This window comes from Pleurodeles waltl, chromosome 4_2 (assembly GCF_031143425.1).
Source record: "Pleurodeles waltl isolate 20211129_DDA chromosome 4_2, aPleWal1.hap1.20221129, whole genome shotgun sequence".
In the NCBI taxonomy this organism is placed as follows: Eukaryota; Metazoa; Chordata; class Amphibia; order Caudata; family Salamandridae; genus Pleurodeles; species Pleurodeles waltl.
The window spans coordinates 399,514,498-399,526,817 of NC_090443.1; the positions used below are offsets into that span (position 1 = coordinate 399,514,498).

The 12,320-nt window shown below is 44.4% G+C and overlaps 1 protein-coding gene across 3 annotated transcripts in view; it reads left to right on the forward strand.

Annotated features, from left to right (window-relative positions):
- Positions 1-12,320, forward strand: part of ASTN1 (astrotactin 1) — a 536,836-nt gene that overhangs the window by 210,006 nt on the left and 314,510 nt on the right. For all 3 annotated transcript variants that reach the window (XM_069231561.1, XM_069231562.1, XM_069231563.1), the window contains exon 2: positions 70-257. In XM_069231561.1, the coding sequence (XP_069087662.1) occupies positions 70-257 (188 nt within the window). The remainder of the gene's footprint in view (positions 1-69; positions 258-12,320) is intronic.

A 12,320-nucleotide genomic window follows, 5' to 3' on the forward strand; every position in this document is an offset into this window, starting at 1 on the left:
GACAGGAGAAATTGTGTGCGGAGTGTGTTGCTGGAGATGTACTAAGCATTTTGACTCTTGTCCTTCTAGAGATTGCTGGTAACACAGACGACATCCCTTTAGTGAGATGGCGGCAACAGTGGATGGAGAATGGGACCCTCCTCTTTCACATCCACCACCAGGATGGTTCAGTCGGCCCACCTGATCGGGAACCCACAGAGGAAGCCCAGAGCGAGTCAGCCGAGGAGGAGCTGAGGATTCTACACATATCAGTCATGGTGAGTTGCCCATGGCAAACCTTCCAGCAGGACACTCCATGATATTAGTGTAAGGATGGTGGCAGTCTGGAGGGAGCATGGATGGGCACTCTCCCTGCCCTTTTATCTGGGACCCAGAAAAGGTCTCATAGAGCAGCAGTGCATTAACCCTCCTTTCTCCTCAGCCAGCTTGGCCAAGTCTCCTGCACAATTCTGTTACTTTTGCTTCACTGTGCTTCTGCGTTAAATGCATTTACATGCCTGTGCAGTTGTACTCATGCACACCACTGACCAGCACTTGCTTATTCCTTGGCAGTTTTACTTGATCATGCCTGGTCACAGACCAGTCAGATTGTCTCTGCTAGTTGTCTACACACTCACCTCTGGGAGAACAAACAACTTCCATCCACACTCATACCGTTGATCCCCTATGCGGAAACACCAGTTCTGCATAAAGATTTTGCTGTCTAATGGTTTAGGAGACCTGGTGACACAGGATCAGTTGCTGAATCTTTTGCAGTGACTTTTGTATGATTTTAAGTCAACAATTCCATTGTGTGTCACATTGCTCCATGCCACCTTGGCTCCAATTGTTCTTCTCTTCCAATCCTTTCAATTTAGCAAATGCTAAATATCCAAATGACCCAGGGTCAGGATGGACAAGGCAGGTCAGCCCTACTTATTTTTTAATAATCTTTATTTGTATTTTATAAAGTGGTATTACACTATTCCCCCATCATTGGTTATAGTTATGTTTAAAGAAAAGCTTTCTGTTTCTCTATATTGTATTGGTTGCCTGTACAGCCTGGTCAACTTGTCATGTCTGGATTCCATGAGGGTATGTCGGGTTCATTGTACATTCACTGTGTGGTGCCTAATTGTGTTTTCACTTTGGACATTGCTTGCCTTCAGATAAACCATTTAACTAAAGTGAACAACTAGCTAACTCAATGCCAGGGTATAGAGGTGAGTCAGAATTATCTTGGGCCTGATCTCTAAAAGAGGGGCTCAGGCAGCTGTGGTTGATTGACTAATATATTGCTATTATGAAGGCCAGCCCTATTTAGTTAGTTAGGCAAGTTATATTCCCATATTGAACCATCCCTTCTTTGCTCCTGTGAGTAAGTCAAAGGATGACAGGAGTTTATTGAAGGAAACATTTACATGAAAGAGATAATCAACAGAAAAAGACTTACCCTCTACCATATTTAATGCAGGAAGTGCATTGTGAGCTTATGTAATTAGACAGCATGACCACCTCAAAGCTTGCCCTGTGTGGATATCTCAATGCCTCAGTAATATATTCTGCATGGATGTTTCTGCAGTATAGCAGTATAAAGGGCATGTGCATGCTTTCCCTCATAATTTGTTTAATCAGAGTTTGCACTATTCTAATGTGGTCTTACATTAAAACTAAGCTCTAAAACCCCTTTCCAAGTAGTCTCTAAATGAGTTACTTAAGCAATGCCCTTTGATTGTCTGTAGCCTTGAAGACTGTATTATCTGTTTCTTTAATGTGATTGGCAAGAATGGTATATTTAGAAGCTGGTAGTAATTGGACAGAAGTCCTACAGGCCAATGTACTTCTTCCTGTACCCTATTGAGAGAGGAAGGTGACTTTCCCAAAAGTAGAGAAGCCACACCATTGCTATCGGTTGGGAATTACAGTTCTTGAATTAAAGTCAGATCATCCATCCATTTAAGGGTAGCCAGCCCGCATCATTTATGTGATCATCATCTGAGGACAAGACCGCATTTAATTCTTGGAAGGCTAGCGAGCAAAGCCCTCCAAGCTTCCTTGATTTGCTGGAAGAAAACTATCCACACATCACAGACACTTTAAAATTGGGTGCACAGCTACAGTGGCCATATTGGTTGGCAATGATTCTACTATGCGAACTGCCATGAAATTATCATCACAGACATTCCCCCTGGACAGTTCTCACCATGCTGGAGGAAACTACAGCGGGGGCAACAAACAATTGTGTCTTGGCGATTTAGAAATAGGGCAGACCTGCTGTGGTGGTCTACTTCTGACACACAGACAGCAGGACAGTCCAGCCACCAAAACTGTAATCTGTCACCCGTCTGAATGGAACACTTTTTAGCCTTCGAATAAAGCAGTGAGGGGGTGTGGTTGTGCCGAATTCTTAACAAAACAGAACGATTCTGCTTTGTCATGGCTCAGAATGGAATAGAACTGCAGACCCATTGAAACCTCTAGTTTCATTACGCACTGAAGTCACTTAAGCTAAGAGAAGACAATAAAGAAACAACTTGAGGCCAAGTGGAGGAGATATATAGTGGCATATCAACCAAGACCATCTAAGATTAAAATACCTCTTTTTTTAGAGTGGTTCATACCCCGTCTGCCTTTCATAAGTGGTGTAAATAACAGATAGTACCATTACTAAGTTTGTGGTACTCAGTTTACTGATCTCGATAGGAAGACTGTGTCTACCTTACCAGGATTATACTGGTGACCTTCACTCTTATGTTAGCAGTGCTTGTTCAACTCTTTTTCTACCTTACCAGGATTATACTGGTGACCTTCACTCATTTGTTAGCAGTGCTTGTTCAACTCTTTTTCTACCTTACCAGGATTATACTGGTGACCTCCACTCATGTGTTGGAGGTGCTTGTTCAACTCTTTTTAACCTTTATGCTATCCATTTGGCTTGCTTTATCGAGTTTCTGTTTTTTAACTTATTTCTATATTCAGATAATACTCAAATTATCATCACATTTGAAGGTGATCCTTTGACTACGGTTGCCAAATTGCAGAAAGTCTCAGCGATCGATGAGCAGAAAAGCTCTCAAAATGAATGTAAAACAGACTGAGATTTTCTGTGCCATAAACCCCCAGAATTATCACATTTTTCATACTGGCCTTCCTAACTAAGTCCAGCCCCTGGCCCAGTGAAAGTGGTGAAAAATATCTCAAAATAAAAAATTGTCTCATCGTTAACTCTAGCAGTGCGGGTATCAGAAGTGGTTAAGTTTTTTCATTTCTAACTCTGCATGTGCTTTATATTTTCGGCCATTTTGGCCGGAAAGATTCAAATTCTGAAAGCCTTTTGTGTCCTCTCGCCAATATTACTGCAATGCTATTTGCCCGGGTTTGCCCTCTTGTTTGATTTGTAAATTACATTTAATTCCGAATTATCAACCGCTGAGGACATATTTTCCCTGTTCTTGCTTTACTACATTGGCTGCTGGTTAAGAAGTGTTTTGTCTTTAAATCGTTGTGATTAACAAAGCCTTTTACTCTCCTGACAGCTCACCACTCACCCACTGTATTAAGCGATATCAACCCTGCTGTGCATTAAGTTCTGCGAACCTCCATCTTCTCATGACCCAAAATCCTGTCTGAAATCTATTGGTAACAGAGCTTTTTCGATCAGAGCTGAAGCAAGATGCAACACGCTGCTTCTTTTATCTCCTTCCCGGGCCTGTGCTGCTGACGTTCAGGGAGCTCGTGACACCCGGCGATTCCACCGAACCCAGCAGCCCTCGGCAGCCTTTGGTGCTTCTGTGCACTTCTTAGGAATCTTTGCTTTTTAGCTTCGTGATGCCCTGGTATACATGATACAAAAATGTAAATACAAACTCAAATAAATATGAAAATACCAACTTCATGAGCCACCCCTTAAAACACTTTTATCCTACAGTTGACAAAAATTGGGTTTCTGTCAACAAACCAAAAGCATTTTTCTAGACTATACCTCACTTGGGGCCAGATGTAAGTAGATTCTGAATTGCGACCCGCAAATTGCGAGTCAGAGCAACTGGAAAAATGTTTTTAATGCCATTCACAAAGGGGAAGGGGTCCCCATGAAATGGGTGCTAACTGTGATTGCTTTGCGACCGCGTTCGCGGTCACAAAACAATCTGGCATTGCACTGCGACTCGCAATTAGGAAGGGGACTCACCTTCCTAATTGCGACCCGCAAACCCGTTTTGCGATTCGGTAACCAGGTTTCACTGGTGCACTGTAACACTATGTGACTATTTTGTTGAGTAGAAAGTTTCCACCAAATGTCCAGGAGTGTGGGTACCACTGGTGCAACACGTTCAGAGGCACTGTGGCCCTGTGGGGCTCATTGAGCCCTAATAATTGCTGCATTTTACTACTCCAGCTGCCTTAACATGGGCCCTTTCCCTTTCTTCCATTAGGGCATCCTTAGAACTCTACTGCATTCGGCAGTAGCATGGTGGCGAATGACAAGCTATATGTTTTGCTGATTATGCAGCCCATAAACCCAAATATTCTCTATCTGCTCCTCATTTCACTTTTGCCTCATCTCACATACAGACATGGAAATTTATGTACAAACCTAAAATCATCATATCAACCTAATGACCAACTCCCAGCCTGACTGCTAACTGCCTTTCCAAAACAATTTACAAACTTGACATCAAAGCTCATAAACTTGCTACCCAGGCTAGTGCTATTGCCTGAATGTTTGAGCATTTTATAACCATCTATTTATTAACGCAAGCATTGTCAAAGCCTATAGGTCTCACCTTTGATACTGGGTGATGAGCTGCTGGATTTTCCATTTTTCCCCTCAGATGACTAAGCATGCAGAAATCATTGTATGATAGCCGCTTTGCATGTACATTCACAGTGGACAGCCATCTTGGAATGATGTGGTACTGTGGGGTTCCACAAGGTTCACAGCTCTCACTATCTTGCCCATTTAATGTATCCGATTTGTATGTAACGTAATTCGTGGGAGGGGCATCCGCTTTCAGAATTTCACCGATGGCACTCAAATTGTGGTGGACATGGAAGTGTTCTTTGGCTTATACAGTACAATTCTAATGTCTAACTGAAGTCAGTGAGTGAATAAAAAGTTTCTGGCTTCAGTTCACAGCCTGAAGACAGAAATCATGATTTTGGGTCCCCCACGACTGGACAACGGCAGCCAATAGTATTCACAATACAGGATTAACATCTCCAAACTGTATCTAGACTGAAAGCCTTTGGTTGCTGCTTTGCATGCCAAGTTGAGTTTAAAGATGCAGGTCAACACTCTCACCAGCAGTATTTTCTTCGCAATTGTCTTCACCAGGGACATAAACTGATTCCTTTATCACTCAATAGTTGTTTGGTGGCCTTTGTTGAATTTTAGAGTCGATTATGTGCAATTCCTATAATTATGGGTTAATAAAGAGCTGCTAAAAATCTATAGGTCTCCCTAAGTTCTGCAGTCAGTCTAGCATCAGTTCTGAGGAAACAAGGCCATGAGTAAGCTGCTAGAAGGAGCCTGCAATGGTTTTGTAAGGAAGATCGAATATATTTTATGAGCATGTTATGTTGATGCTCTCAAGGACATGCACCTCAGTAGCTGAGGGAAAAAAACCTTAATACCTGTGACAAGCAAAATGCTGACATCATCTGGCACCAAATACCTTCATCGAGGTCTCTTCTACCTTACTTCAGTGAGATGTCGAAACATTTTCAGTCTTAGGGTCAATCTACGGAATTTCCAGAATTTTCTGCTCATGGATGATTTCTTGAGCCATCGCACCAGAGCTATCATAGTCTTTGTAATCTTAGTCTACTCTTAGGTCAACGCCTAGAGGAGATCAGACAGGAAGTGCACTTTATAAATGTTGTCACTTAATTTCATTTGGAGCCTGATCAGTAGACGCTTCCTAATGTCTGACCTAAGACAGAGCTGATTTCAGTGTTTGTCACCACCTAGAAGTTATCTCTCTGCACTGTCTTTAACCTGGTCAGGAGTGCGCAAAGTTGAAAATATGGTTTTTGTAACCTTTGCAGAGTTATATGGAAAACCAACTCTGGGAAAGTTGAGAAGTTTTTAGCTTTGCCTTTTATGATGATAAATAATCTGCAAATGAGAAATTTGCAGAGAACAAATCTGCTAACATTTGCCATTGTGCATAGAAAATCTGAGCAAAAGGCAAACTTGTAGGGAAATATTTTGCACACATTTTTCCTGACAGAGGGTGCGGGTATTATGGGGTAGGGTATTATGGGGTATCTGTTTGGCTCATGAATGGGCGTGGGAAATAGGGTCAGATATGTAGGGAGAGGCACGAAAGGCAATGGTACTAGAGACAGGGGCTGCGAATGAGGTGTTTCCAGACAGAGCAGCAGTGGGGACTTTTATAATGCGACAAGGCGCTGCCAAGGAAGCCCCTGGGCTATTGGGCATTCAAGCAGTGCCTGAAGTGCTGATCTGACAGGTAAGTGCATGTGCTAGTTTTTTGGGGTGTTTGTGAGCTAGTTTATGGACTGCTGGGCTGGTTTTTACTGTTGATTTATCTGATAGTAAAACAAACATTGCCTGTGGCAAGCACAGATATGTGCAGTCTATCATTCCTTGCAAAATAACTAGACAGAATGTCTTTACAAGTTCAAAACTACCCCACTTTGCAAACCATGGGCCATTTTTTGATTTGTAATCCAATAATGGAAAACACTTTTATTTTGGTGCCCGGGCCTATTTCTTGTCCCTGCTCGACCATGGGTGCTGCTGGAAAAATGAATCTTCTGCTCCTTCCGGAGGTGCAGAAGGTGTGACCCCTGCTGTGTTTCAAGGGGGGTCGTGTACCATATTCTGAGTGTTTAGATAAAGGCCTGGTCTCTTGCCTTTCCTTCCTGCACTTCCTTATTTCCAGTCTGGAGATGCTACTGCTGTGCGTTGTGAATGTTTTGCCAGAGGTCATGGTTTTGTGAAGGACACACACGAGTGTCAATCCTTTTAGTAGACCAGAGTTCCTTGCTGTAATTTATGGAACTAAAAGGGTCAAAGTATCTTTTTGTGGACCACGGAAACTTTGTTACTACTCCTGCACTCACTTCCCCTGCCCAGGGATCTTGGCAGGCCTGGCTGGCTCCAGGCTGCCTCTCTTCAGCTTCCCTCTAATATGTCTAAGGTTTTCTTTTAATGCCAAGACGGTTTAATGGGCCGTGCTTACGGAGATGACAGCGGGGACGGTGCCATGAACATGCCATCCTCGGATGCTCACCTGCCTTGCAGGGGCCTGTGCCAAGATTAATGACCAGTGCTAAGGAAATGTGCGGGGCAGGGGTGCCAGACAAGTGCTGTGGGCACAGCTGGAGCCGGGCTGTCGGAGAGAGTCTCGGGCAGTGGAGAAACAGGAGACCGCAGGAGAGGCGCGGCGGAGTCGCCGTAAATGGAAAGATGCGAGGAGGCAAAGGGCGAGGGAGTTTGCACCAAAATATCGCGCTTTAAATATCAAACTACAAAAATATTCTGATAAGAATTCGGACTACCAAAATGCTCCTGTGGGAAGGACATATTAATAAGTCTTGGTGTACTGTACATAATTCCACATGTGTCATCTTAGTCTATTCATATTTTCAAAGTAGTTAGATGTAAGGCTGAGCATAGTAAATATTTTCTTAATATTTACTTACTCTCACAGTATATTGGTACTTGATATTCACGCCTCAATATTGTGTAGTTTGATATTTGTGTGCTCAATATTCTGACATAGAAGCAGCCAGGGGAAGAGATGTTCCTGGGCTGCTGAGGTATCAGTGTTGTGGTGATGCAAGGAGAGATGCAGAGTCAAGAGGAGCCCAAGGGCACCTCTGCGTCTGGGATGGCAAGAAGAGGGATGGCGAGTGATGGAGCTGGCAAGCTAGGGCGAGACAAAGGCCTTGATGGAGCTGAGATGGTGGGTGCTGGCAGCAACAGAGACTGAAAGCCAGAGTGAAGAGATGCAGGAGTTGAGACAGGTGCGAGGTGAGAACCAGGCTGCTGGGGAGAGGCACACTCCGCAACGAAGGGGGAAGCCAGGGCAATGCGTGGACGGTGCAAGGAGAGGTTTGGGCAGTAAAGTAGCAGGGAAGACAGGCATGGGCAGCCAGGGGCGAGGAAGACAGAACCGTGGAGCCAGATGAAGGGGAGAGTGCAGTGCCGGGTAGTGGTGCATCAGTGCTAAATTCAGAACGTAGGAACTGGCAGTGGTAAGCTGGGGTTAGGTACTTGGGCAATAGTTAGGTGCCATGAGGTGGAAAGGGCAGCAATAAAGCTGGCAAACTAGGCATGGACAGTTGTCAGGTTCAGTAGTATAACAATAGCCTCCGCAGCCTCAGCAGTGTGGGGGGGCCTGAGCTCCGGTGGGCCCCTCTGGCACTGTGCATGGGCAGTGGACCCTGGCCCGAAAGCTCCTGACTGAGTCTGCAGCATGGGGGGCGGGCTACATGTATTCTGTGGGGGGGGGGCTCGAGTTTCATTACCCCACTGGTCAGGATTCTGATAAGGAGGGTCAACTGACAACTTTGCCATCCCTTTACCATCTCAGAGGCGCAGTTAGAAACACAGCACAGCCAACGGCAAGATCGGGAGACAATAGGGAAAGGGAAGTAGGAATAAGGGTGGGATCAGATTGGAATTGTCTCAGTACCGAGGAAGCTCTCTCTCTCAGGATTCCTTGTATAGCAAGAGCAGTAGAGGAACCATCTAAACGAAAGGCAAGAACAACATTTATGGAAGGGAATATATTCGAGAGAGAAGTTAAAAATAGCGTAAGTAGTGAAGGAAAGGCTTACCAGTTTCTCTGGTGGATAGTGCGATGACGATCCTTTGATAAACTGGGTACCAGCAAAGACCCTTGCAGCCAGAGCAAATTAAGGTAATCCAAGAGAAGGAAGCACAATTACAGGCACAACAAATAGCAAGAAGCTTAAGAACAAGGCCTAAACTTAAGAACAAGGGAAACAGCGAAGGAAGGAAAGCAACAAAGGGGTGGGAACGAATGCAGGTATGAACTCAGGCAAAAGCGGGAGAGCCACAGCAACAATAAAACACTCTGGCTGGCACCTGCTTTCTGTAGGATGTCTTAAATACAGGCATTTCTGCTCATACCCCAGAGTGCACACTGTAACCTGGAAGCGGGGAGCGAAACTGAAACTAAGGGCCTGATTTAGAGCTCGACGGAGGGGTTACTCCGTCACAACAGTGACAGATATCCCATCCTCCGAAATTTCAACCCCATAGGAAACAATGGGATTTCGATTTTGACGGACGGGATATCTGTCACCATTTTAATGAAGTAACCTCTCCGTTGAGATCTAAATCAGGCCCAAAGTCTGTGATCTAGTTGTTATGGACATGCAGTTTCACACTCTGTGTCTTCTAAACTTTCCAAATCTCCCACTCCTCAAGCAGGTCTTTCTTGTCCTGACTTCTGACAGCAGTGGTGGATCTGGGCACCAGGGAGATTTATTCGTCGGTAGGTATCCAGGAAACATGAGCAGACATGGCAGCAATGTATACAGTAAGCAAGGAATGGATATCGTTTGCTATAGGTCTCAGCAGTTGGCACAGGTAGTGGTAAATCCAGTGTTAGTGAAAGACCAGGATAGCAATGTAGCTGGAAATCCAGAGCCAGTCTTTGGTTATACCATTGGAAACTGGTGCCAGGGCAGAGTGGAAGTTGTAGGATATCTGCTGCTGCTCCACTGGTGCTATGCAGCCTGTTCTTGGTAGCACAGAGCACAAAGTTGTACGTAGGCTAGACTCCTACAGAGACTGAGATGATGAAATACCTTATCGAGCATCTGTTAAAATTCCACCATAAGAATTTACTTATGCTTTGCAAGCTAATTCACCTTCTTTATCAGGTGAGCTAGAGAAGGATGCAGAGCTGCTGGACAACTGGATTGCCGATCTGGCTTTAGGCCACTAGAGACTGCTCTAGTGAAGGTGAAAGAATACATCAAAAGCACTCTTGCTGTGGGAGCAAGGCTGTGCTGATAATGTTAGATCTCTCTGCCATCTTTGATACGGTCCACCACTCAGTACTCCTAGAGCATCTCCATGCTATCGGGGTATCAGGATTAGTCTTGGACTGGTTTGCTTTCTCTTTGGCGGATCGGAGCCAACAAATCTGGATCCTGCCTCACTCATCGAAACCTTATGAACTGATAGTTGGAGTGCCCCAGGGTTCGGCCTTGAGTCCCACTCTGTTTAATTTATATCTGACTAATTTGGGCTAGATTGTTGAATCTCTTGGAGCAAAAATCGCATCCTATGTCGATGATACGCAACCGTTGTTCTCATGTGGTAAGGGTGAGGATCTATCAGGGGCGCAGATTAAATTTTGTTTTGTCCACTGTCTTCCAGTGGATGGCTTACCACCAACTGAAATGCAATGCTGATAAAACCGGAATTGTGTTTTTTGGTAATATAGTGCCTGAATTCTGAAAGACTTTTTGGCCGGATGATGCGCCCCCTTCTAGCCACCAAGAAGGTTTAGTTAGGAACTTAGGGTTTAATTTTGATGATAATCTATCATTCAAAGGTCAAATTAGGTCTGTGGTTGATAAGTGCTTCGGGATAATGCGCGCCGTGTGGAAATTTGTACACTTTCTATCACTCTCTGCAAGACAGCTGGTGATCCAGGCCTTGATTACCTTAATACTGGACTACAATAATGCCTTGTATTTTGGACTACCAGAACAACAACTAAACAGACTCCAATATGTGCAAAACACCACAAGCCGCTTACTGTTAAACTTACCAAATCAGAACAAGGAGGTCCCCCCAACTGCAAGCTTTGCACTAGCTCCCTATTAAAAAAAATGATTCTTTTTGAGGCTCTGGTACTGGTACATGGTGCCTTGTACCAGTCTGGTGCTGGTTACCTTAGCGCTCAGTTTAGTTTTTACAACCCTCAGAACAATTTGAGCTCAGCAAACAAACTGTTAGCTTCTATCCCCCTGATTCGTCAAGCCAGGGCTGGGGGTTGATCTTTGGCTTATCAAGGTGCACTGGCATGGAATAAGCTCTCTTGGGAGCTGCGAGCTCTCAGCAACACAGCAGTGTTTAAAAAGAAGCTTAAGACCTGGCTGTTTGTGTAAATCTAGGGCCGCCATGTGCTTTTTTTTCCTTTTTAAACCGGTAGAAGGTGCCAGGACACTGTTACGAGTAGTTGTGCGCACTATAAGTTGCTCCTTATTTTAAGGTAATGGTGTGGGAGTGAGAATAGAATATATTGCCTCAAGGGAAAGGTAGGGGAAGAACCTAAACCCCACAAACTCCTAATTAATTTACGCAATCACACAAAAGGTGGGGTGGGGTCATGTTCCACACTAGACAAACTCTGCTGGGTCTTGCTCTAGTCCCTAGGCCTTGTACTGAAAACAGGCATATTTTGTTAATGGATGGAAAGGCCTTACCCACCTAATAGTGGAATGCCTCATCATAGGCCAGACAACCCTGCTAAGTTAAGATGATAATAGCTCAGAGGTATCAACCGTAGTCCCAGAGGAGACCAAGCTCCTTTTGGGGCAGGGAGATCAGAATCCCCGCAGCACTATGGAGAGGATTCACCTCGGTGTCAGATGAGGAGTTCTTGCTTTGACGAATGTGTGACAATAAATTAGACTCCGCCTCCTAGTGACTGATGAGGGCTTCCCCTGACAGTTGCAGGGAAATGCATAGAGGACCAGGTAAGGAGTAGTCTTACCTTGTTGCCTGGATGACTGAACATGTAACTGACATTGGGGATTTGTACTTTGACTATGCCCTGAAGAAGGCCATGGGACCCCTGCTTTGAGAAAAAGAAATTCATACAGGCAACTTTGAAGAGGCCGAAATATATAGGGTGTATTGATCCATTTAAGACCATAGATACATCGACCAACAGTCTCTCTGAAATATAGGAGGGACTAGATATTTTAACCCTGCCAAGGACCATCCTTAGAAAGAAGTACTTTTGGACAGGCACAAAGGTAATTTTAATTTTTATTAGTATCATCACTGGTTCCCCACTTACCAGAATATACCTTATTCTGATCTCCCTGCCCCAAAAGGAGCTTGGTCTCCTTTGGGACAACGGTTGAAACTGATGATCTAGTATCATCTTAACTTTGCAGAGTTTTCTGGTCTTTGAGGAAGTATGCCACTATTAGGTAGGTGAGGCCTTTCCATCCATAAACAGAATGTTTTCAGTACTAGGTCTAGGGTCTAGAGCATGACTAAGCAGTTTGTCTGATGGGGAACATGATCCCACCTCACCTTTTGTGTGATAGTTAGAATAGAATGGTTGAAGTGCTACGGGTATGCCTAGATG